The following is a 2,512-nucleotide window of genomic DNA, read 5'->3' as shown; positions in this document are numbered from 1 at the left end:
CACTGCCTGCAGGCAGCAGGGGAGAGGAGCCAGGCAGGGAGAGAGGATAAAGGCAGGCAGGAGGGGCAGGAGGGCTGAGAGCTGCTGAAGGAGACATCTTCACAGCCCTGGGCATGGTGAGTGTCTCTTTGCATGCCCCTCTGTGCGGGGGGGAGGAACCAGTCCTGGAGCTGCTGGCTTGGACAGGAGACCCAGACTCCTGCAGCTTTGCAGGGAGAGAGGAGCAGGTTTGTCAAGGCCCCTGAGAAAGTGCCTTCAGCCTTTCCTCTGCCTGCAGGAAGCACTGCCCTCAGCTCTGTGCTCTCCCCAGGGCTGATCTGGTCTCCTCTTCAGGAGTGGCCAGCACAGAGCTGCCCCTGGGCAGGGTCCTGCTGCCAGGAGGGCTCTGCAGGGCAGAGCTGAGCACAGGCTGGGTGGGATGGGGCTGTGAGCAGGGCCAGGGAGGAGAGGTGGGGACAGCTTCCAGCAGGAGCAGCTGCAGTCAGGTCCCTTCCCTGCAGCAAGCCCTTGGTCTCCTCTGCTCCACAGCAGAGCTCCTGGCTCCAAGGCACTGGGATCTCAGCCTGAGTCACCTGCTCAGCAGCTTGATCCCTGTGGAGGAGAAGCGTCCAAGTGCCACCTCAGGGTGCCTGTCCTCCCTCTCTGGGAGCATCGGGGCATTTCTCCATCTGGCCCTGCTGCCTGTGCTGTCCTTGCCCTTCCCCTCAGGCTCCCTAAGGACAAGGGTGTCTAAGGTGCAGCTCAGACACCAATTCTGCAGGAGCTCTCAGGCAGCTGTGGCCAGGGCAGCAAAACTGCTGGGCCCAGCCCAGCTGAGGTTCTCTGGACATGCTGGGCTGGAGGGCTTGGGACCAGCCAGCTCTGCTGGTGGCACCACAGCTGTAGGAGTTTCGTGGAGGTTCTCCTACAGGAATATGCACAAGTGGATCACAGATGAGGAAAAGAGGGTATTTTTGAAGCTGACATACTTTTCCCAGCTCCCCCCTGCTGTGGAGCAGGGAGAGCTCCTTGGGAGCTCAGCTCCTCACAGCACACTTGACCCACATGACCAGAGCTCCAGCCAGGGACATCCAAGAAGGTTCTGTAAAAAAGGAGACAATGTCTATTTTCAGGGGCTGAGGTGTGAAGAGAGGAAATAGGAAGAGATTTGCTCAGGGCTGTCCTGACTTGTGAATGTGCTTTCCTCCTCTGGCAGCACCTCCTGAGGAAAGGGCTGGGATGTCCAACAGCAGCTCCATCAGCCAGTTCCTCCTCCTGGCATTCGCAGACAGGCGGGAGCTGCAGCTCCTGCACTTCTGGCTCTTCCTGGGCATCTACCTGGCTGCCCTCCTGGGCAACGGCCTCATCATCACCACCATCGCCTGGGACCACCACCTCCACACCCCCATGTACTTCTTCCTGCTCAACCTCTCCCTCCTCGACCTGGGCTGCATCTCCACCACCCTCCCCAAAGCCATGGCCAATTCCCTCTGGGACACCAGGGCCATCTCCTACTCAGCATGTGCTGCACAGCTCTTGTTCTTTTTTATCTTCCTCTCAGCAGAGTATTTTCTTCTCACCATCATGTGCTATGACCGCTACGTGGCCATCTGCAGACCCCTGCACTACGGGACCCTCCTGGGCAGCAGAGCTTGTGTCCACATGGCAGCAGCTGCCTGGGCCTCTGGGTTTCTCAATGCTCTGCTGCACACAGCCAGTACATTTTCACTGCCCCTCTGCCAGGGCAATGCCCTGGGACAGTTCTTCTGTGAAATCCCCCAGATCCTCAAGCTCTCCTGCTCACACTCCTACCTCAGGGAACTTGGGCTTGTTGTGTTTAGTGCCTGTTTAGCTTTCGGGTGTTTTGTCTTCATGGTGGTGTCCTATGTGCAGATCTTCAGGGCCGTGCTGAGGATCCCCTCTCAGCAGGGAAGGCACAAAGCCTTTTCCACCTGCCTCCCTCACCTGGCCGTGGTCTCTCTGTTCATCAGCACTGTCATGTTTGCCTACCTGAAGCCCCCCTCCATCTCCTCTCCATCCCTGGACCTGGTGGTGGCAGTTCTGTACTCAGTGGTGCCTCCAGCACTGAACCCCCTCATCTACAGCATGAGGAACAAGGAGTTGAAGGAAGCAGTGTGGAAACTGATTACCAAATATTTTCCAGAAGTTCTAGTGTGTCCATCTTCCTCAACATTTGACTCATAACTCATTACAGGCCCTGCTTTTCTTTTTTTATCTTTTGTTGTTGTCATTCTTTCTGGGTGGACTTTTTATTTTCTAGATTGCTTACTTTTGATAATACTCTCCACAAAGAAATGTGGACACTCATTCTGCATCATTACCTTCCTCACTAGTGTGACCCAACAACAGTGTAAATAAGGAGCTCCTCTTCTACCTCAACAATTAAGTATCTTGCACTGGCTTGTCTGTCTAAGACCCAAGCAACTAAAACTAAAAAATGCCTTTCGGCGTTGGTTCCCTGCCAAGGTAGAGGGCAAAAGATGGACCCAAAAGCTTCCTTGGGGAAAGCAAA

At 55.5% G+C, this 2,512-nt stretch overlaps 1 protein-coding gene across 1 annotated transcript; it reads left to right on the top strand.

The window, feature by feature from the left end:
* The first annotated feature begins 1,218 nt into the window (after window positions 1–1,218).
* On the top strand, window positions 1,219–2,184 carry LOC127396247 (olfactory receptor 14J1-like). The gene has a single exon (XM_051643869.1). It carries the CDS (start codon window positions 1,219–1,221, stop codon window positions 2,182–2,184), a length of 966 nt encoding a protein of 321 aa, XP_051499829.1.
* Window positions 2,185–2,512: the final 328 nt, after the last annotated feature.

The sequence above is a fragment of the Apus apus genome, unplaced genomic scaffold, assembly GCF_020740795.1.
Source record: "Apus apus isolate bApuApu2 unplaced genomic scaffold, bApuApu2.pri.cur manual_scaffold_39_ctg1, whole genome shotgun sequence".
Taxonomy (NCBI): Eukaryota; Metazoa; Chordata; class Aves; order Apodiformes; family Apodidae; genus Apus; species Apus apus.
The sequence above is the reverse complement of the archived record's forward strand: the minus strand, read 5'-3'. Positions and strand labels throughout refer to the sequence as shown.

Bases quoted from the DNA above. Each gene is read 5' to 3' on its own strand.
- LOC127396247 (XM_051643869.1), top strand. From the start codon at position 1,219: ATGTCCAACAGCAGCTCCATCAGCCAGTTCCTCCTCCTGGCATTCGCA.